Below are 22657 nucleotides of genomic sequence, written 5' to 3'. Positions count from 1 at the left end.
CTTTCCCTTGTCACAAAAGGCTTTTCTACATTGAGGGCATTCTGCATTTTCTGAATGATGGACATTTGGCCTGATGCCGCTAACCTCCTTTCTGCTTGTTTCCTGCTCCAGTGAAACAAGATTAAACAGGGGTTAGTTATTTCTTTGATGTTCTTGTAGGCCAGATAGGCTTGTGCCGGTTGAACTTACCAGAACTATTTATAGTAGATGCCAATTTTAATTAGTTTCTATAGTTTAAAAGCGTGGTTTGGATTCCATTAGATTTGTGTCTCAGAGTAACAGCCGTGTTAGTCTGTATCCGCAAAAAGAAGAACAGGAGTACTTGTGGCACCTTAGAGACTAACAAATTTATTAGAGCATAAGCTTTCGTGGACTACAGCCCACTTCTTCGGATTTAGATTTGTGGTGGTTTGAATTCCCTTAGAAGTCAGATAGATGGCGCTATAGTATACACATGTATCACAATATTAATATGACAGTTTGGGAAAAAACCTCTCTTTTTGGGTGGAGGGCATGCAGGCAGAGTAACGGAGACAGTCAAAGAAGAGTAGCAGATTGGGTGGAGTTTTTTGCGGGTAGACAAAGCAAAGGTGCGGAATCAAGGAATTCTGCACCCACAGCCACAGTCTCTAGTGTTTTCTTGCATGACTTATTTTATATTTGTATTGTTTGTTTTCAATAAGTGACTATTGAGGGTGTTTGAGAAAAGCTACATTTTGGGGCCTAGCTTCATAGGATCTGATTGCTTGTGGTGTAGAGAAACACTGCTACACAGAAAGCTCCAGGAGTACTATGTTTCATAACAGACCTAATCCAAAGCCCATTGAAGTCAGTGGAAAGACTCCCAATAACTTCAATGGGCTTTGGGTAAGGCTAACATGAGAAAGGGTGAAGAACTCACTCTTTCGAACTAGAGTGTTTGCTTTAGTTTTGTTGGTTCTGAGATATCAGGATGATGGACACATCAGGATTACGTTAGCGGTAATCCTGTCATGTCACAATACAATGAAGCAGGTCATATGAAAGCCATTCACACTGGCCAATCTAATTTATCTCTGGGAATACCTGCTTTCACTTTTCATTACATGGGCCCAGCAGCTAGGCAAGCCCAGGTGAAGACATGGATGTGTTTGGTTTGTTAGTATGCAATTACAGTTGGTTTCCAGGAAATAGTTTTTTGTTTTTTTTACTATCCACGTAGACCTGAATACTGATGTAGTGTGAATATCCCTGGATAGTTGATGCATTCCTTGTGTCTGAATAAAGAATTGGAATCCATGCAGTGCTGGGATTCAGTTGCCACTACCAGCGGACCTCCTTTCATGTACTCTGAGCTATTATTCAAAAGCCCTGCAGTGTAGTCGTGATCACGTTCACCTCACACGCACAACGTCACTGGTTTGAAACCGGGCGGAAACAGGTCACTGTTCCTTTTTCTGACTCCCCTCCTGCAATTTGGGAGGAGGGATAGCTCAGTGGTTTGAGCATTGGCCTGCTAAACTCAGGGTTGTGAGTTCAATCCTTGAGGGGGCCACTTAGGGATCTGGGGCAAAAATCTGTCTGGGGATTGGTCCTGCTTTGAGTAGGGGGTTAGACTAGATGACCTCCCGAGTCCCTTCCAACCCTGGGATTCTATTATTAAACATACTGGGGTTCCTTCCTGGACAATGAATTCAAACCTAGCAGGCACATAAGTAACTGCAATACTAATTCCCCTTGTTTATGAGTGTTGCTTTCCTGCTGCCTATCTGTATATGATACTGATGCATACTAAGGGTCCAGTTAGATAAACTTTACCCACATTGGTAAGCCCTCACTCAGGTAAGTAGTCCCATTGAAGTCATCAATGTAAGTAAAGTTTGCACAATTGGACCCAGGGGGGCAGGGGGAGGGAAGGTAAGAACCTGGCAGTTGCAGCTGTGTCACTTAGGGTATGTCTAGACTCCAGTCCCTGGGTGCGACTGCTTCTCAGAATGACCTATCCAAGCTAGCTTGTATCTAGAGCAGTGAAGCCATGGTAATTACCCAGCATTCTGGGTTGGTTTGAACAGCCTGGACTGATGTTGGTGCTGCTGCAGCTTCACCGTTCCTGGGCCTGAGCAGGTGTGTCGGCTCAAGCTGCAATTACACCCAATGACAGCAGTCTAGACACACCCTGCTTCACTGTGTGATTTTGGGGATGTCGCATTTGTGCCTCAGTTGCCTCATCTGTAAAATGTGACTATTATTTCCCTACCTCGCATGGTTTTCAGGAGAGGAGAGGATATTAAAAGGTCCCCAAATGTTGGCAAATCTGGTGGAGATCCATCCTATCACTTCAAAGCTCTTTACTTTCCAAGTTTTATGCTGGAATATTCAGATCAGCTACGGGTTAGTAAATAAGTGGTTAGTGATCACATCTGGTGCGACACACCGTCTACCATGACCTATTATAGGTATAACAGTGGGTGGGGAGAGGGAAGGGGAAACAGACTGGACAGTGCCTATATAAATTGCTAGCTACCTCCTTGCCACATATGTGTGGTGTAGCTGCCAACCATTGTGTTTGTGCATCGACTCTCTGCAGCCAGGGATCTGTTACAGACCTTGGTCGCTATTCTAGTGTATCCCACTTGCCTCCCCAGGGGATTGCCTAAGACGACTAGGATATCGGCAATTTCCAATGCGGAGTGCAAAGGGCGGGTAAAAACAGATGTCACACCAGGACCCCCTGAAAAATGAGATGAACAACTTTGCACTGCAGTCAACTTTGCATCAGCCAGCTGTGGCTTTTCTCCTCAAGGAGCCCTGGTATGCATGCTCCTCTTCCCGGCTTCCAGGGCATGTTGCAGTGTCAAATATAAATAGTTTGAGTAATATTATAATTAGCCGGTGAGTCACTGGCATCTTTGGAATTCAAACCCTATGCTGCTGACCACTGGACACCAGAGAAGCGTTGACAGTCAATCCCAGCCATCGCTGTCTGTAATTGTAGGCTACTGGGTTTACCGTCTTGTATTGCTTCTGCGGCACAACGCCCAAACATCCTTTACTGAGTTATAAATAAGTGGAGATTACAATACACGGTGTTTGGCTTGTTTGTGCCCAGGGATTTCAGTTGTGGGGAAGAGAGTCTCCAATTAGGCTGCTGTGGTCAGTACTAGAGTACAATCCAGAAAGCTGACAGCCTGGATGGTCCTCTGCAATGCCACTACAGCACAGAGTGCTTTCACTTACACAGGAATTGGGGTTAATTAATTCTTAAAATGCCATTGGGATCTTTGGTATTCAGGTGCATGCATCTTCTCTTCCCTTGCAGATTGCCCTTGCTGGCCAGCATATGGTCACTTAGTTCAGGACTGTTTCCTCCAAAATGTGGCTAATTCTTGGGACTGTTATTTAACCCAATTTTTTTTCTCTAGACTGTCCAGATGTCATAGATTCCTAAATTCCTAGGGTGCCAATCTGATCATCTAGCCTGACCTCTTGTCTTCGGCAGCTGCGGCGGCAATCCCTCGTGGTCGAAGATGATTACTTTCACAGGTTTTATTTTTTATGGGTCCTTTGGTAACTGAGGAGTCCGATCCTTGAGCCGCAGGCTTGTTAGCAAACATTGCAGGTGGCTTTGGAAGCCAGGGTTGGGCCACGATTGCTGCATGACAGTCGCCTGTCCTTTCTTTTCTGGTGTCTTTCTGAGGCCAGGGCAAGGCGATTTTCCTCAAAAGAGAACATTCCTTCTCTGACAAGTCTTCGCCAGTTAACCCTATCCTGGGCGACTGTCCCCCAGTGTGTGGTGTCGATGCCACATCTCTTGATGTTTATCTTGAGAATGTCTTTAAAGTGTTTCTTTTGGCCTTCCTGTTTCTCTTCTCCTTCGGTGAGTTGTACGCTTACCAAAACAATTGCTGTACACCCATCAGGCAGGTGCACCTCAGCTGGTGCTGGATAATCAGGGACTCAACACTGAAGATGTTGGCATCTGTGAGGACACTGACATTACTGCAACGATCCTCCCACTTTATGTTGAGGATCTTCCAAAGAAAGTGCTGGTGCTGGCGTTCCAGATTTTTCAGGTGCTTTCTATAGGTCACCCAAGTCTCACAGCCATAGAGGAGAGTTGGGATTACCACCGCTTTATAAACTAAAAGTCTAGTGTGTTTTCTGATGTTGTGATGGCTGAACACCCGGAGAGACAGTCTGCCAAAGGCAAGGCTGGCACAGTGAATTTTGTGCTGAATCTCGACGTCTATGTCTGCCCTCTGTGAGAGATGGCTGCCAAAATAGGCAAAGTGTTCTACATTTTCCAGCTCTTCTTTGTCGATATAGATTTTCCTTGACCGGGAGCTGGCCAGTGGAGAACTTTTGTTTTGCCGATGTTCAGATTTAGCCCTAGACTTTTGTAAGCTTCAGAAAAGCAACTAAGGGCTGTTTGTGGATCCTCCTTTGAGTGTGCAACTACAGGAGAATCATCTGCGTACTGGAGTTTGGTTATTGTTGCCGATATTACTTTAGTTCTGCCACAGGGACGAGAAAGGTTGAAGAGGTTGCCGTCAGTCTGATATGGGATGCCAATGCCCTGCGGTAGACGGTTTGGGGTTAACGTTTTCATAGCTGCTAAGAAAATGGAGAAAAGCATGGATGCCATTACACAACCTTGTTTCATGCCAGTTCAGATGACAAAGGGATCAGAGGTAGAGCCACTGCACAGGATGGAGGCAGTCATCTGATTGTGGAGGAGTCTTACAATGGTGATACATTTGCTTGGGCAGCCAAACTTTGACATGATTTTCCACAGAGCCTCACGGTTGGCAGAGTCGAAGGCTTTGGTCAGATCGATAAAGGCCATATTCAGCTCCAGGTGTTGTTCTTGACATTTTTCCTGAATCTGCCTGGCTGTGAAAATCATGTCAGTGGTACCTCCTGATGGTCTGAAGCCGTGCTGGGACTCTAGACGTACTTCCTCTGCAACAGGGAGCAGGCGATTCCGTAAGGTCCTAGCAAGAATCTTCCCAGCAATGGAGAGGAGAGCAATGCCTCGATAGTTGCCACAGTCGGCCCTGTCTCCCTTTTTGAAAATGGTGACAATGTTAGTGTTCTGTAAGTCAGCGGGGATTTCTTTGGTGCGCCAGATTTTGAGGAGCAGGAAATGAAGCTAGTTAGTGTTTCTCCCCCCACTTTAAGTCCTTCAGCTGGTATGTCATCAGGACCTGGTGCTTTATTGTTCTTCATTTGATTAATTGCTTTGCAGAGCTCCTCCGGTGACCTCTTATATAACACAGAACATAGAACTTTATCAAAAGAATTCCTGTGTGAACTGAAAGCAGCCAATTATCTCTTTTAAGAATTTAATTGAGCATTTATTGTTGTGGAGAAGTGTAATTAATTAATGTATGATGGATAGGTTTAAGCAGGATAGGATCAGATGAGAATAAGGTTGACAAGCATTTATAAGTGATGAGTGTGTATTAAGTATATAAGCAAAGTAAGGCTATAATGCAAAGTTTGTAGGCTGAAGTCTGTAAGACTTCATCTTAGCCATGTTAGTCTTTGGGCCTAAAGAGGGTGACATAAGTAGGTGACCCAGGAATGACCCTGTAACAGTAAAGTTACAAGATTACTGTAAAGAATATGCCAATGGGTGATGGTTGGGAAAATATGCCACAATATACCTGTCTAGACTGCAAGTCACTCAATCGTAACATCATGAGAAATTCTGCTGTCACCTCAGGTTACCGTGGGGACATGCATATGTAGATGCTAATGAGAATAAGGGGAACAAAGAGCACAACCTATGAAAAGAAAAGCACCCCAAAATTCATGGGGTGTGGAAGTACAGGTAAGGAAAAAGGGGTTGACACCCTTATGCATATGTATGAACCTTAGTAGGCATAAGCGTTTCTCAGAATAAAAGGTGTTGCCCGGCCTGCATGCTAGGGGGAAGAAACGCCCGGGGACATGCCAGGATGACAACCATGGATGATGATGAGGAGGAGGAGAATAATGACTGACACTGCGGGGGGAAGAGAGAGGGGTCTCCCAGCAGGAGATGAGTGTGATACCGGTCATAGGGTTAAACACCTCACACTCTCTCTCTATCTGCTGCTGTATTTTTAGTATTTGTTGGATTCTTTTTATCTGCTTAGTGAATTTGTTAATCAGGGAAATTGTAATAAACAGGAATTGTTTCTCATTTGCTCTTAGGGTCTATTAAAACTAATAATATTCCTGCTGCTGTAACTCTCAGGAGACTAAATCTTTAACCAATGCAATCTAAGACATCGGTTCTCAACCAGGGGTCTGTGGCCCCTGGGGGGGGGCTGCGAGCAGGTTTCAGGGGGTCCACGAAGCATAGCCAGCGTTAAACTGTCTGGGGACCAGGGCAGAAAGCCAAAGCTTAAGGCCACTGTGGTGGGGCTGAAGTCCCAGCAACTTACCTTTGCGGGGCTCCCTGTGGTGTGGGGTCACGGGCAACTGCCCTGCTTGCTGTCCCCCAACACCAGCCCTGAGTTTTATATGCAGAAAAACAGTTGTTTTGGCACAGGTGGGCTGTAGAGTTTTTATAGCATTTGGGGTGGGGATGAGAAAGAGAAATGTTGAGAACCCTAAGAGATTAATCAGTAATCAATTAATTCACCCATATATCTGTAAGGCTATAGAGAGCATATCTTTTAAAAAACATCCAATCTTGATTTTAAAAGCCACAAACCTTGGTAAATTACTCCAATTATTAATTATCCCCACTGTTAAAAATGTATACGGTACCTTATTTCCACTGTGAATTTGTCTAGCTTCAGCTTTCACTTTCAGATTTCATTGGGCTGATCCAGTATCCTGCAGGCCAACTTAGACTATATTAAATGGTCCAAAACCAAGTTTTGGAGCTGCAAGAAGCCCTTCATTTGGTAAGATCGGTTGCATGTGCCAGTGTGTTGTGATATGATGATGATGATGCATCATAATGGGCCAGAGCCATGTCATCATATTACATCACAAAGTTGCTGTGTGTGGCAGGGACTCTGTCAGATGCCCCAAGGAAACAGGGTCAGGGCTAGGCAATATTTAGATGGACTGAGTATGACAGTTGGGAATTCCAAAATTTCACTTTTGACTCTAACAACTTAGGACAAGTCACATAAGCTCTCTTGTCTCCGTTTCCCTCTCTGTAAAATAAGAACACTACGTATCCACCGCACAGGGATGGTGTGCGAATTGTTTCATTTTATACATTGCCTAAAAAATATGAAGTGCTGTTAAATCCCTTGACACATACTGTAATAGATGTTTGCCCTAGTGTCCTGATCTGATCCCATTCCTTTTTCCTAAATGCCCGTTGCATTTTCTATCGTGCCTGTCTTCTTTACTTCCTGGACTAAAGTAAAGAAATTAGGGGGGATAGCTCAGTGGTTTGAGCATTGGCCTGCTAAACCCAGGGTTGTGAGTTCAATCCTTGAGGGGGCTGTTTAGGGATCTGGGGCAAAAATCTGTGTGGGGATTGGTCCTGCTTTGAGCAGGGGGTTGGACTAAATGACCTCCTGAGGTCCCTTCCAACTCTGATATTCTATGACTTCAAACAAGTGTCATGAGCGGTTACTGTGCTCTGTTAAACAGCAGCGGTGTATCGTCTCCAGTTTCTCTCACTGCTTTCCTTTGTTTGTTACCTTCCCTCATCTTAGCCTGTTTGTTTGTATGGCAGCCTTCATTGAATGCTGCTGCAAAAAATTATCATAATTGAAACCAGGGGGGTCTCAAAGTCCCGGCCCACAGGCCATCTGTGGCCCGAGAACCTCCCCACTGCAGCCTGCAGGGGAGAGACACAGGCAGACACGCTGCTGGCAATGTCTACTGCATGTGCCGCCCCCTGCAGTTCCCATTGGCTGGGGAAGAGGAACAGAGATACTATCATTAGTTGCTAGGCAGAGTCAGCCATGGAGGCAGCGTCACTCTGTTCAACGATGAATATAAACAAGTCAAAATACCGAACACAACTATCTGATGCACACCTTGCTGCAATCCTAAAGGTTTCAATTGCTCAGTCACTGAGGCCAAACATCAACAAACTGACAGAACTGAAGCATTGCCAGGTGTCTGGCAAACACTAAAAACTCTCTGGCAGGCGAAGAATTGTATAAAGTTGCATGACAGTTTTATTATTTCTAAGAAATTCAAAATATAAAATACAATATAAATGTTTTCTTTTCTGAACACCATCTTCAGTGACATTATTGGCCTACTGGGAGGATTTGAGGACTGACCCTGGCCCTAAGGTAAATTGAGTTTGAGACCCCTGATTTAAACGTAACTGGCCTGATCTCTTTTCCAAGTCCTTCACCCCACAGCCATTGCGGTAGGTTAATCTGTTGGGATTTCACACTGAATCATGACCTGCTGTTCCTGTGCTCAGACAAATCTCTGTTTCCCCTCAGTTTATTGGATCACAGACACTTAAGTTCGTTAAAGACGTGAGGTCACTGCATAATGCATTGTTATGGGTCTACCTTTCAGGCCTGCCATTGATGGTGTTCTGTGCAACAGCTGTATGTGTTGTCCTATGCACTTAGTAAGAGTGCAATGTGCAATAAAAAGATGATAAAAAAAATTCCCAAAATGCATTTGTTTCCATCCTCCTCCTCCTTAATTCCATTACTCCCCTCCCACACACCTGCACAAACCAGAGACAGAAGGGAAGGCAGAGGTGTTGTGCTTTAGTACAGTTATACAGGGCCTTTGTCACCTCAGAGTTAGATTTGTTATAATGTTCTCTGTGGGGGGCTGCACTTTGGGACCCTTCCAAAGCTGAAGTTAGTTCAGAATGCGGCTTTCTTAAGCACATTACAACAGGATCAGCACTGGCTGCCGATAATTTTCCAGATGGAATGCAAGGTGCTGATGTTAACCTACAAACAGGAGCGCCGGCAGCCATTTTGGCGCCCTAGGCAGCGGAAGGTCCCGCCCCCAAAATGGCGCCCCCGACAGAGGCGGCGGAAGGTCCCGCCCCCGAAATACCGACGACGACCGCAGTGGCCGGATGTTCGGCCGCCACGGTCACCGCTCCCCAAATGTCAGTGCCCTAGGCGTCCGCCTAGATCGCCTAATGGGTTGCGCCGGCCCTGCTTACAAAGCCCTTAACAATTTGGGATCTGGTTACCAAAGAGGCAGTCTCTTTCCCTAGGCCATTCTACCATGGTTGAATTCTGCAGAGATGCTAGAGCTGGCATTCTCTCATAAATGTGAGAGATCTGGTGGACTGTACCCCACTGAAACACAATCACCCATAGGATACAACAGCAACACCATACAATAGTTCAGAAGAGGAAATAAAGAATACCACAGCCACGAAATCTGCCAGGGTAGTTTTGGAAGGCAGGATGTCGTTTTTGACATTGATGTTTGTGCAGGACACTAGGGCTTGCACTCTAATCTTGCAAAAATTGCTAGGGGATCCTTAATGACCAGTAAGGACAGCACATTCGTCTTATGTCCTGGGTGGATTGATTTAAATCCGCAGGCAGGAAACTTTGATTTAAATAGACTTTAATCTTGTTTTGCATATGTAATTTTTAGTTATTTTCCTAAAGAAAAGTTGATTCTCATTGGTTGGTACAAATTGTTACTATCTGCTAGCCAGAAGGACACACTATGGCTATAAAAACAACAAAGAGTCCGGTGGCACCTTAAAGACTAACAGATTTATTTGGGCATAAGCTTTTGTGGGTAAAAAGCCTCACTTCTTCAGGAGTACTCCCTTCTCTTCATGTATCATTATATAATGCCTGCATCTGTAATTTCACTCCATGCATCTGAAGAAGTGGGTTTTTTACCCACGAAAGCTTATGCCCAAATAAATCTGTTAGCCCTTAAGGTGCCACCGGACTCCTTGTTGTTTTTGTGGATACACACTAACATGGCTGTTCCGTGATACATGACACCACTATGGCTATACACATTTATTTAAGTAGTTTTATAGTTTAACATACATTTATTCCGATTGTTAATTTTTACATTTTTTATTGTGTTAGAAAATGTTAAATGTATTTCTTATTTACTAGAAGATGATTATCTTTTTAGTCATGATCTGGGTCAATCTGCCTTTTGATGGAAATTTGGAATTCAATTAAAACGCACAAAAAGCATTTTCAATGTGTTTTTATTAGTTAAATAAAACGACCTTAAATGTGATAGATACAAAAGTGAAAAAAAAATTATCAAAACATGTTCTGCATTTATTTATGAATTAAACAAAGTATTACCTGCAGTTAGTGAACTGATCTGATTGTTGTCACCACGTCCTTCAAGATTTTAGAACCAGTAGCTCTCCTTTCACACTCAGTTTTATTCATAGATTGGAAGAGGAAAACAAACTTTGCTGCCTTTTCCATCCCAATTTGTTTCTCAACTTCAAATGAACTAGTAATTTCACTGGACTAGTTGAATAAACTGAAATGAAGAAAATGTTCAGTCTGCACCTACAGAAGAGACCTCTGCCCGGGGTGTTGGAACAATTTTTATAGTGGCGGTGCTGAGAGCCATTGAACCAAACTGTAAACCCTGTATCTGATGGAAACCACTTCAAGCCAGGAGATGTGGTAGCACCTCCAGCACCCCTAGCTCCAGCACCTATGACCCCTGTTGTGAAAAGCTGGTTTAGCATTTCAACAAGCTCTGGTTCCTGGTGCTTAGCCAGTGACTTCCTCTAGTTCACTGATCTGACTTTCTTTAAAATGTGGCAGCAAACATATACTGCTTGAATATTATTATTTTTATTTCATTTCAATGATTTTTAATACATTATAATAAGTTTAGGCCTTCACTTGTGCTGTCAGAATTTCAAAATTTAATTTTAAATGGGTTGCTTTTTAAAAGGAAAAAAATGTATTTCATTTAAATAAAAATCAGATTGGATTTATTTTAAATCACTGATTTTTATCCACCCTGCTTACGTCTAATCTGCCTCCAACAGCACAGTGACCCCTAGCCCAGTGCTGGAACATTATTAGTCCAGTAATGTCCCCTCTCTTGAATCACAGTAAAAGCAAGGAATCCTTGTTGCTTCAGAGCATGAAAAGCTGTCTAGTAACTTCTAAGAATTACTTTGTATTAGGAAAAGAGCTAGAAATTGCTGTAATCCATGACTTTAACAATCTGGTTGTGAAGTCACTACCCTGTTTCCCCGAAAATAAGACAGTGTCTTATATTAATTTTTGCTCCCAAAGATGCGCTAGGTCTTATTTTCAGGGGATGTCTTATTTTTCAGAAATGAAAAATGCCTTATTATCGGTGGATGCCTTATTATCGGGGAGGTCTTATTATCGGGGGGATGCCTTATATTACAACGAGAGGCAAAACTGTAAGTAGGCCTTATTTTCGGAGGATGTCTTATTTTCGGGGAAACAGGGTATACAGTATTGACAACCTTTTAACTTTAGATTTAGGAGATAAATATTGACCTAGTAAATGACTGTCCTGTGCTATCAATCTGCCTGGAAGAACTAAGCCATCTGTCATCGGTGAAGTGGAACTGCGAGATACTGATTTACTGCCCGTCAGAGAGAGATGAGCAAAAGGAGAGTTAACATTGAAAACCAACTTCATTTTACCTGGGAACTACTGCAATGAGCCAAAGTCATAGATAAAAGGGATGTTTCACTTTTTCAGTGCTCAACATTGAAAAGTCATGAAAGGGAAGGGTGAGTTTTATTAAACAAGAGACCCACCATACCGGTCAGATACATACTGAAGGACATGTGCTGTCATTTACAACACCTGTGTGTTGGGATGGATTACCCAGCTGATACTACATAGGGGACGGGTGCTAATCCTCTGGCTCATTATATGCAATATCTTACACTGTGAACAGTCTAATTTAGTATCAGTGGGGGTACTGGCAGAGACAATGCCAGCGCGGGTGCCAGAATAGAGCCCTGTCAAATTTAAAATTCATGCCAGAACAGATGTATGGGGAATTCTCTTCTAGAGGAGTCCACAGAAGAGGAAGGATGCTGTCACCCTGTGTGGACAGAGGCCTAGCTGAAACCCCACCATTATGGATACAAGCAGCCTGAAAATGGCACAGACTGAGCTGACACCTCTCCAATAGGAATCCTCAGATGAAATGAGCATCAATGACTACCGGGGCTGTCAAATCCTGTACCCTTCCCCCCATGCCACCTCCGACTTCAGGCCATGCTAGTGGCCTCCATAGCTGTGACCAGACTTCTTGGTTTAGACAGAAACATTCCAGGAATTCTCCTGATGGCCCAGTTTTCAATTACAGGAGTTCATGACACCACGGGTAAGCTATAAAGGACGTACAAATTATGCTCACCTGTGACAGAATCAGTCCCACAGCTGGCTGAAAAGAGATACCAGAACTCCCAGAAAAGTTGTAATGTCACTAGCCCTGCTATTACCTAAATCAACTATACTCACTCCATAGCAAATGAGTCAACTAATAGGTCTCTTCCAGCATTGCTGCTTCCAATATATCTATATATATCTATATATCACTGGATACATGTTACATTAAGGAAATGCCAAGAGGCAGGGAAACCATGACAAAGTCAGAACATTTCAGTAGGACCTACACTATTATGTTATTAAAATTCACAGAGGCACTGCAGAAGAGAGGTCTCTGGGATTACCTGGGATTTCATCAGTCTCTCCATTGGTGTGTTTAAATCGATCTCCTTCCACATGGACATTTGGACACAGCACATCTACAAAGAACAAGAATAAAAAAGCAATGATTATAAATGGAAGCTTGGTCACTCAATGGAAAATTATATAAATATAAGCAGTATCTAGCTATCCCACTGGAATATTCCCCATGGCATATGAAATATAGATGCCAAAATTCGAACCACCTTCCAGTCAGTAAAAACTTTATTATGGTTGTTATTTGTATTATGGTAGCGCTTCCAGGACCTGGCTGAGATTGGGGCACTGTACAAACATTGAGTAAGAGACAGTTCCTGCTCCAAAGAGTTTAATATCTAAACAGATCCAGGTTCCCATCATCTCGTATCTCAATTACTGCACCATCCTCTTTTCTCTGGTCTTGACGAGTGGATTCAGAATGCTGCTGCGACGATCATTTTCCTAGCCTGTTGCTTTGATCATGTTACCCTTCCCTTTGCTTTCTTCCTCTAGCTCCCCATTCTTGATCACGTCAGCTACTTGGCTTCACTTTCGAGGCCCTTCATGGCCTATCCCCATCCTACTTATCTTCTCTCATTCACTGTAAAGCTGTCAACTCCTGCCTCTGTTCAGCCCAGTTCCATCGCCCATCTGTTAAATTTTCAAACAAGCACCCAAGTTGCCCCTCATGAATGGGAGAAGCTCCCCATAAACATCCACAAATCTACCTCAATATCCTCCTTCAACACCTTCCTGGAAACTCTCCTTTGTGGTGAAGCCTACAGGAAACTTGACAGTGGTTAGGCTGTTGATGTGCTGAGACCATTGCCTATCACTGTCTCATTGTTTTCTTGTACTTCCCTATCTGTCCGTCTATATCTATTTGTTGTCTCTTGTCTTATATTGGATTGTAAACTCTTTGGGGGTAGGTACAGTGCTTAGCACAACGGGGTCCTTGTTCAAGACAGAGGCTCCTAGGTAATGCTACAGTAATACAAATAACAGAGATTCGCCAAAGGTCACAGAGCAGGTCTGTGGCAGAAACAGAAAAAGAACCCAGTCTCCTGAACCTCCGTCCAGTTCCATATCCACTGGCTACCTCACCTCCAAAAAATTGGGCTTTAACTAATTTCCCAATGCGCCTTTATTTTGCTCATCCACAAAGCACTGCTGAGCACAATGAAGATTTGGAATACCACTCCCAGGTAAGCCAAGTGTCAAATAGCATTTGATAAAAATCACACTAATACCCAACCTTTGTCCAACATTTTTCAAGTTCCAAATTGGTGTCAACTTGATCTTTGGTTCCATCCATCTATGTACACTAGTGCCTGCCTGCCTACCTCTTTCCTATCATAGATCTAAAGTAACTTTTTAATTTATATTTTGTTTTCCTAGATCAATAGCTAATTTCACACTTCTAAACAATGGGACATATGGCTCAAGGAGTCTGTTTAATGAGAATATGAAAAATGTGCACACCAGACTGTGCATTAGAAACCGCACTAGTATTTTTCATTCCATACTTTAATGTTCAGCCAGGTGGGAATCTAACACAGATACTATTCCTTCATCCGCACCAGATGTATGCATAACAGTAAACACATCCCCTGGTCTTCCACTGTTATAATTCCATCCTCATATGTCTTTCCCCGCACCTTTTGCTGATTATTAACCACTGCTGCATTACAACATGCATCGTTTCAATGATTTGATTGTTAAGGAAGGGACCTGTCTTTTCTGTTTGTCCATAAAAAGGTATACTCAATTTAGGAGTAATACAGATAAAAAACATGATCAGCATTATTGATTTCAGCAGCAGAGGTTACTATACACTTGTTCCCTAAAGGAAGCCAAACCCATTATGAAATGGACAAAATGTACACTCTAGAACAGGTACTGCAAACAGTCCCTCATATTATTATGATATCTCTTAGCAGTCATTAATGTACAATGGACATCACCACAAAGCATAATCATCTTATTGGTAAGTCTATCTTGGGACTGCAGCACTGATCCAAGATCAGAATTGTAAGGCAGTAGATTTGCTACTGACAATCACACTTCTTCATGTGTTCCTCTTTTGGGATTCTTTTTTATTCAATACATGGTCTTCTCCATTAATCCTGCTCTGGAACAAGAGTAACACAATTAATGGAAAGAGGGATGGATGAACTGATCTGGGTAAGAGAACTCCCTGAACCTTTCATCATAGCTTGACCCATTCTGTTTTGTTTTGGGTTTTTTGATCCAAAACCTTCAGTTCACTTTTTTAAAAAGTTTCAGGCACTTTGGACTCTGGATAGAAGCAAAAGGCCCCCAAACTCCAAAACAAGCTGTTCTTGTGACCTTTCCAACCCAAACTGAAACAGCAAATTCCAGAAAACTCACAAGGGCACCTTATATTCCCAGTTTTGCTGATAAATAGCAGAAAAACATCCCACAAAACCAAAATACTAGAAAACGTGCTGTTATCCTGAGCAGCATTAAAATGAACCAGATGATGGCATTTCCACTACAGTACCTCCCTTGGCCATCTGTTCCACAGCCTGGGAAGTTGTTCCATATATCAAGACAAAATTTTACATTGCTCAATTTTGTTGCTTCTTTCCTAGTGAGACACACCTCTTTATTACCTTAAGAATTCCTCATCTCCTTGGAGCCCAGTCCTTCTTTCATTTCCACAGATCCACCTCTCAGCAACTTCACCAAGGGTATGTCTCTACTACCCGTCAGATCGCCAGACAGCGATCAATCCAGCAGGGGTCAATTTATCGTGTCTAGTCTAGACGTGATAAATCGACCCCCGAGCGCTCTCCCGTCAACTCCGCTACTCCACCAGGGTGAGAAGCGCAGGCAGAGTCGATGGGGGAGCGTCAGCAGTCAACTTACCGCAGTGAAAACACCGCAGTGAGTAGATCTAAGTACGTGGACTTCAGCTATGTTATTCACGTAGCTGAAGTTGTGTAACTTAGATCGACACCCCACCCCCCAGTGTAAACCAGGCCTGAGAGTTGCACCTGTGTAACAGATTAAAGCTGGCTGTTTGTACTTTTCAACTATTTGCAGATGGCTTAAATTTCCTCTTTACCCTTTCATCATAATTTAGCCAAACAATACATGTTTAGGGCCAGACTCTGATCCCAATTACATCAGTGTAAATCTGTGGTCATTTAGTTTACTTCAGTGGATTATACCAGTGTAAATGGGAGCAGAATTTGGCCACTGTATCTTTTATTAATTGCCTTCTTATGCAATCAACCCCAATCCTTTAATTACTCTGCTGTCTCATCAGGACAGATATATTCTCCTGTAACTATCCTTAATTTTTTTTAACTAATGAGCTACTAGCTCTGAACAAAGTAGCACTGAAAGTTTTATCATCTAGGCTTTTTGAATCAAAGCTTCCAGTCTCAGTATACAGGTATCTATGAGTTTACTGGCTGTATTGAACATTTATCCACTATAGAGATATCAAGGTACGCACCTAACCTTCTAAAAAGCCTTCTTCCACCATGCACTTGTCTTGGAGTAAAAGCTGACACAGATTTATGGGGGAGGTGGTCTTCAGTTGTCCCGAAGTGTTAGCCAGCTGTGACAGAATACACCCCCATATGCACAGCCTAAACACTATTGTAATAATCTTTGTACAAAGTATGCCTTGCAAGATATCATTTGAAAACTCATAATTTGCTGGCCAGGTAAAATATGTGTGGCAACCTTGTATGTGAAGTTATAAGAGTCCCCTGTTTGGTGTTATTAACATATGCTCCAAATCCCACAGTCCTGCCCAAACGGATGTTGGCAAACGGGTCTGACCTAAACAAAGGAAGGTGTGCTTACTTTAATTTGCATTTAAGCAGTAAACAGAATCATCAGGCAAAAAGAGGAGACAAAGGAAGTTCAAATAGGTGAAAAAAACCCAGCAGGGAACATCCTTCCACATAGGCCTTGTCTACACTACCAAGTTTTGATACCAAAAACTGCCTTTTGTTGACCAAACAGTGAACACGTGCACACTGCGATGAGAGTTTTCTTAGGGAAAATGCCCTGTTTGGCAACAAAATACATCCACCCCAACAAGAGACTTATGTCTTTTTCCTCTACGTTTTTATCGACAAAGTGCCAGTGCGGACACCATGCTTGATTTCATCACTTTAATTGGCCTCCAGGAGGTGTCCCACAATGCCCATCCTGACTGTTGTGGTCAGCAGTGTGAACTCTACTGCCCTGCAGTCAGGTAAACAACCATTGGCCCCTCCCACTTAGAAGCCCTGGGAATTTTTGAAATTCCATTTCCTGCTAGCTTGGCGTGGAGAGGTCTCATTGCATCTTCCCAAGTGACCATGGTGCTACCAATACATGCACAGGCACGTTAATAATTTCCTTACTAAAATATAAGGCCCCAAATGTAACGATTGCCTACTAGGAACACTAACATTGACGCACCTCTGACAGAGATATACATTACTGGTGCTGGTTGTCAAAGTGCTGCCTCAAAGCCTCCCTGATTCAAATTGCCCTCCTCTGGGCCCCTCTGATAGCCCAGGTATCTGGCTGCTCAAAATCAGCGGCCAAGTACTCTGCCTCAGCACTCCATCCCTGAACAAGCCTTTCACACTTAGCTTCACAGAGATCATGCAATGTACAGCACGTGGCTATGATCATGGGAATATTATCCTCATTAAAGTCTAACCTGCCATAAAGGTATCGCCAGTGCACTTTTAATCTGCCAAAGGCACATTCAACTCTCATCCGGCACCTACTCAGCCTGTTGTTGAACCACTCCTTACTACTGTCCAGGTGTCCCATGTAAGGTTTCATGAGTCACAGGTATAAGGGGTATGCTGGGTTTCCCAGGATCACTATGCACATTTCAACATCCCCCACTGTAATCTTCTGGTTTGGAAAGAAAGTCCCCGCTTGCAGCTTTCTGTACAGGCTGATGTTCCTGAAGATGCATGCGTCATGCTCCTTCCCGGACCACCCTGCATTGATGTCAGTGAAACGCCCCCAGTGATCCACAAGCACCTGCAACATCATGGAGAAATATCCCTTTCTACTGATGTACTCTGTCGCAAGATGCTCTGGTGCCAAAATTGGAATGTGTGTGCCATCTATCGCCCCTCCACAGTTAGGAAAACCCATTTCTGCAAAGCCGTCCACTATTTCACGCACATTTCTCAGAGTCACTATCCTTTGTAACAAGATGCGATTTATTGCCCTGCAGACTTGCATTAACGAAGCCTCAAGGGTCAACTTCCCCACTCCAAATTGATTCGCGACCGACTGGTAGCAATCTGGAGTCGCCAGCTTACACACAGCAATTGCCACGTGCTTCTCTACTGAGAGGGCAGCTCTCATTCTGGTATCCTTGCACCGCAGGTCTGGGGCGAGCTCTGCACACAGTTCCAGGAACGTGGCTTTCTGCATCCAAAAGTTCTGTAGCCACTGCTCTTCATCCCACACCTGCATGATGACACGATCCCACCATTCAATGCTTGTTTCCCGAGCCCCAAAGCAACAGTGTACCCTATGCATCTGCTCTGTGAACGCCAAAAGCAATCTGAGTTTGCTCCTATCCATATCATGCAGAATGTCGGGTGCCTGCAAGTCTTCTTCTGTTAGGAACTTCATGATTAACTGCACTGCCATCCGCGATGTCTTCATGAAATTTAACAGAGCATAAGAGAACAGTGCGGGATACACCCTTTCTCACAAAGATGCCAGGGTGTACAGCAAAGAAGGGCCATTGCAAAAATGCCGCAAAAGAAAGCCGGAAGCCCATGGAGTGCTGGGACAGAAAGCAATGCATCATGAGACATTTAGCACGGTCCCAAGATGCGCCGCAGTCTGCTCCACCTTCCCACAACACCTAGTAACAGATGGTGTCTAGCTGGACTGTGGGATAGGTACCCACAGTGCACTGCTCACGCTGTCGATGATGGTGCCCCCAATGTGGACGTGATTTGCTGACAGAGGGAGCACGTGTGAACATGAAATTCCGATTTTTATGACCTTGACTTTTGGATATCAACATTACTTTGGTCGACAAACTTGGTAGTGTGGACATGGCCTTTGCCAGTCTTGTCTACAGAGACTGTAAGCTCCACGGGGCACAGACTGTGTATGTACAGTGCCTAGCATAATCTGGTCCTGATCTTGGAGTCTCTAGCCTCTACTATAATACAAATAAAAATAGGGCTAGACCCTCAGCTGTCAATGGAGCTAAATGGATTTGCAGCAGCTAAAGATCTGGCTCCTAAAGTTTATTTTTAGCCTCGTTCTTAAAAAAGAAAATGGAGATGGAAAAACCCTTTCCTTGCTTTGAGGGACAGAAACTATTTCTTCCTGGGATGGGGGAAGAAGGCAGGGAGAGCTGGGGAAAGCAAACACCTGTCTAAGACACCTCCTGACTTACAAATGGAGCACATTTGATACAGAATCCATGAGACACCCCCAACATGGAACCATGAAGTCTTATTTCCATAGCAGAATGGCACTTTAATGGATGAACACGTGTGCAGCTAATGCTAGTTACAGTACTATGCCCCACCTGCAACGATGCTCTCAGGCCGCCAGTACCCCTGAGTGGGTTACTTTGTCATTATTACAGCTTAAAAATGAGTTACTTGGTAATTATTATGGTTTCCTCTTAGGCAAAGTTCCTGGGTTTGGTCTCTGACTCCCGCCGAAGTGAAATTAATACTCCCCTTCATAACATACATTTGACTGTCAAGCACCACGTCCTTATCTCTCAGAACAACCTTTGAAGGGGCCAATATGGTACTTGATTTGAACGAATAAAGAGGGAAGAAAAATAGGAGGCGAGAGAGAGAGGAAGAGGAGAGGTCATCCCCATGGAAACATATCAGATTCTCATATAGTTTACAGTGCTCTTTGCAGCATAGTTCCAAGGTTTTGTGGCCTTTAATTAACTGGGAAGGTTACAAGCAGAGCTAGTTGAAATGTTTGTTGCAAAAAAATTATTTGATGGAAGCTTAGCCTTTTTTCTGTGTGCATAATTGTCCCAGCCAAACAGGCCAGAACTAATATCAACTGGTCAATTATTCTATTCTTACGACTGTCATTTTCCTCACAAGGGACTGGGCTTTTCTCCTATAGGCAAAGGTGCTCTCTCAAAGTGCCATACATTTCTCTTGCTGGACTCAAAACTCCCTGCCCTTCCAACATGAAATTCCCTTTTGATAACAATACTCAGCAGCACTTCTCTCTCTCCCTCTTAGTTGTGTGTATATCCAATTCTCAGTACAACATGACATCCTGCAGGGCTTCGTGTACTGATGTTTAAATACCGAAACAACAGGCTGTGAATAAAGCAGGTTAAGACTAACCAGGAAATCTGACACCTTCCTCCCTTCCCTTCCCTTCAAACTAAAAAGCCCTCCCCTGACAGGGTAAATAAGACTCTTAAGGAAAACACTACCAGCCCAAACCTTCACTACTTGCTGCAGGGCACGACCAAGTCCTTAGCCCTTCCTGGGCCACAGCCCTGTGTCCAGGGTCTGGGTGACCTTTCTCCCCAGTTGTAGCTAGCATTTGCCTCTCTTTCTCTCAGGGGCCACAAACATTCCTCCACCATCTGGTTGCAGGGGTCTCAGAATGCTACCTCGAGGTGGCACCATTGAGGCACAGAGGAGCCAATGTCCAACCTCTCACATGGGTTCCATCCCTGAGGTCTTAAACTATGAAGTGCTAACAACTCCCACCACAAACATTGGCTTCTCTCTTCACTCCAGACTGCTTCCTGTGCTGGCTTCCTTCTTAGGAGCTCGTCCGGAGGCTTCTATAACTTAGAAGGCAGTATCTCATCGATGTGGCACTCTTCAATGCCCCAGAGAACTTCAGCATTGACACACCTTTAGAATGGACAGACTGGAAACAATATGTTGCAAGATTTCACATTGCTACCAAGCTCCACAAAGAAGCTGGAGATATACAGGTATCTTTAATTTATGCTATGGGGAAACATGCAGAGCGTATCTTTAAACTTGATGACTTTACTGAGGACAGTCACAAAGATGACTATGAAAGGGTTCTGGCTATGTCTGATGCATAGTTTATACCTCATAGAAATATGGTTTATGACAGCATTTTTTAACCATAGAATTCAAGGACCAGGAGAGAATGTTGAATGTTTTATAAGACCTATGCATCCATTGGCTGAAAACTGATTTTGTGAATGCAAAAAACAAAAACATCAGAGACAGGCTGGTTATTGGGGTAAGAGATAAAAACCTGGCACAATAGTTCCAATGTAAAAGAGACCTAACTCTACACACAGCTGTTCAAATAGCAAAGCAGTCTGAGCTGGTGAGACAGCAAAACCAAGAGCAACTGGCCAAACCTGAAAAACAAGAAACTAGTTTAGAGGTAGTAAAGAAACTCAGCATGACTGTTAAATGTCATTATCATAAACTCCTGAGGCAAGGAGAGAGAATCCTAGGGTAAGAGGGACAAATTCCAGCTTACATGCACAAGGTGTGGAAAAAGTCATATCCCAATAGATGATGCACATCCAGCAAGAGAGACATGGTATAATAAATGCATGAAATATGGACATTTTGCTGCTGTTTGCTACAACAAAGCAGTCAGGAAGTTAACTCATATCACAGACAATCAAGAGCCATTGTTTCTGGGATCTACCACGTGTGATGATAAAGAGCCTGTCTGCAGAGTGAAACTGAATATTCATGGCAAGACTATTGACTTTAAAATTGACTTTGGAGCTGATGTCACAGTCATCTGAGAAGGGACATACAATTATCTTTAATCACTCCCAATGCTGAAGTCAAGTGACTAGCCCTGGAAGTATTCTGAACCGAATGGGCCAGTCCACCACAGAAAAAATGTATAAAGACAAAAGCTATGCTTTCAGAGTATCTGTGATCAAAGGACCACAGACCAACAACAGTCTCCGCTGCAGTGTGGCAATCACGATGGGCCTAATGAGACAGGTGTAAGAACTCAATGGAGGATTTGATGATATTGGATTTTTTAATACAACTCAACTTGAAAGAGAATGCTGAACCATACAGTGAACAAACACCCCTATCAGAGAGACTTTGGAAGAGACGAGGTGCAGATGTATGCGTATTCAGAAGACATCATTACTTGGTCACAGTGGTCTATTTTCCCAGGTATATAGAAATAATGTACTTGAAAGACATAACGTGCTGCCGTGTTATCAAGAAACTGAAGTGCAATTTTGCTCACTTCAGTATTCCAGAACAGCTAGTAATGGACAATGGATCATAATTCACTGAGCAGACAGGGCCGGCTCTAGGTTTTTTGCTGCCCCAAGCAAAAAGTTTTTTGGCTGCCCCCCCCCCAGCCCTGGGCTCTCCCACTCCCCCCCCCCCCCCGAACTGTACCCTCCTGCTGCCCCAGCCCTGGGTCACTGGTAACTCGCTCCCAGGGTGGGTCATTCAGCAGGAATTTTGGATGTGCACAGAACACAGACAGGATTGGTTCCCATATGGTTACAGAACTGCAGTAAAGTGGAACAATTTTCAGCTTGTGTGATTGGAGGATATCTGGATGCATATTATAAGACTGTCCTACATAAATGAGGAAAAGTTGAGGTGCCTTTATTATTCTTTTGTTCCATTCTTTGTTTCTATGGGGAATGCACTATCACAATCTTCTTTTTAAACAAATAAAACTAAAACTTAAAAAAAAAGAAAACAATGGCTGTTGAAATAACAATTCCAGTCCTAATAACCACTGAGAAGCATTTCTTGCTCAATTTATTCTACTTTTTCTACAGCAAGTTACAGTGGATCAGTATATTTGATTTGGGAGAAATGAAGTAACAGCTGCCCAAATTGAGCTTGAGCACTCCTGAATTTTGAGGGTGTTCAAATCTGGAAGGCAGGTGCTAGATTCCCTTTCTGAATATTAGCTATATCTGGAGAGGAAAAGTCAATTTCTGCTTCCATGGCTCAGAAGTGGAAATCCTCCTAAGTGCCTGGTACTGTATCTAAAGCTGCCCAGGTCCAGTGCCTCCTCTCCCTTACTTTTC

At 43.5% G+C, this 22657-nt stretch overlaps 1 protein-coding gene across 1 annotated transcript in view; it reads right to left on the bottom strand.

The window, feature by feature from the left end:
- Positions 1–22657, bottom strand: part of COL22A1 (collagen type XXII alpha 1 chain) — a 310551-nt gene that overhangs the window by 196540 nt on the left and 91354 nt on the right. The window contains exon 4 of the mRNA XM_054020800.1: positions 12618–12692. Within this exon, the coding sequence (XP_053876775.1) occupies positions 12618–12692 (75 nt within the window). The remainder of the gene's footprint in view (positions 1–12617; positions 12693–22657) is intronic.

Source organism: Malaclemys terrapin, chromosome 2 (genome assembly GCF_027887155.1).
Source record: "Malaclemys terrapin pileata isolate rMalTer1 chromosome 2, rMalTer1.hap1, whole genome shotgun sequence".
Lineage (NCBI taxonomy): Eukaryota > Metazoa > Chordata > Testudines > Emydidae > Malaclemys > Malaclemys terrapin.
Note: the sequence above shows the minus strand (reverse complement) of the source record. Positions and strands in the feature narration are given on the sequence as shown.